This window comes from Eimeria tenella, genomic scaffold, assembly GCF_000499545.2.
Source record: "Eimeria tenella Houghton genomic scaffold, Eth_scaff2600, whole genome shotgun sequence".
NCBI classification, from domain to species: domain Eukaryota; phylum Apicomplexa; class Conoidasida; order Eucoccidiorida; family Eimeriidae; genus Eimeria; species Eimeria tenella.
In genome coordinates, this window is record NW_013542472.1 from 1754 (window position 1) to 2535 (window position 782).

The 782-nt window shown below is 55.8% G+C and overlaps 1 protein-coding gene across 1 annotated transcript in view; it reads left to right on the forward strand.

The window, feature by feature from the left end:
• ETH_00036470 (uncharacterized protein) overlaps positions 1 to 648 on the forward strand; it is a gene marked incomplete at both ends in the record, with an annotated part of 2326 nt that extends 1678 nt beyond the window's left edge. The window contains one exon of the mRNA XM_013375247.1: positions 46 to 648. Coding sequence (XP_013230701.1) covers positions 46 to 648 — 603 coding nt within the window. The remainder of the gene's footprint in view (positions 1 to 45) is intronic.
• Between the last annotated feature and the right edge of the window lie 134 nt (positions 649 to 782).

The window sequence follows — 782 nt, forward strand, 5'->3', positions numbered from 1 at the left end:
ATACAAGCAAGGCAGCAGCGCGCTGTCTGCTGCCTTTGATAACAGGCTGCAGCCTCCACTCCGAGGATTTCCAGTTGCCTCCGTCTGCAGCAGCAGCAGGAGCAGCAGCAGGAGCAGCAGTAGAATCTGCAGCAGAATTTGCAGCAGAAACTGCAGCAGAAACTGCAGCAGAAACCGCGGCAGAAGCTGCAGCAGAAGCTGCAGCAGAAGCTGCGGAAGAAGCTGCAGCAGAAGCTTCAGCAGAAGCATCAGCACAAACTGCAGCAGAAGCTTCAGCAGAAGCTGCAGCAGACGCTTCGGCAGAAGCTGCAGCAGATTCTGCAGCAGAAGCTGCAGCAGATTCAGCAGTAGCTGCAGCAGAAACTGCAGCAGGAGCTGCAGCAGCAGCTGCGGCAGAAGCTGCGGCAGAAGCTGCAGCAGCAGCTGCAGCAGCAGCTGCAACAGAAGTTGCAGCAGAAGCTGCAACAGAAGTTGCAGCAGCAGCTGCGGCAAAAGCTCTAGCAGAGGCTGCAGCAGAAACTGCAGCAGATGCTGCAGCAGAAACTGCAGCAGATGCTGCAGCAGAAACTGCAGCAGAAGCTGCAGCAGCAGAAGCGGAAGGACCACTGCTGCTGCTGTCAGGTCTACAACATGAAGAAACAGGAGAAAGTGAGAGATCCATTCAGCCTTTGGGTCACCGGAAGCTTGAAATTGCTGGGGTGTACAGACACCTGAAAGAGAGCAGCAGCAGCAGCAGCAGCAACAGCAGCAAACTGTGGCGATATGTAAGCACTCCAGCAGCG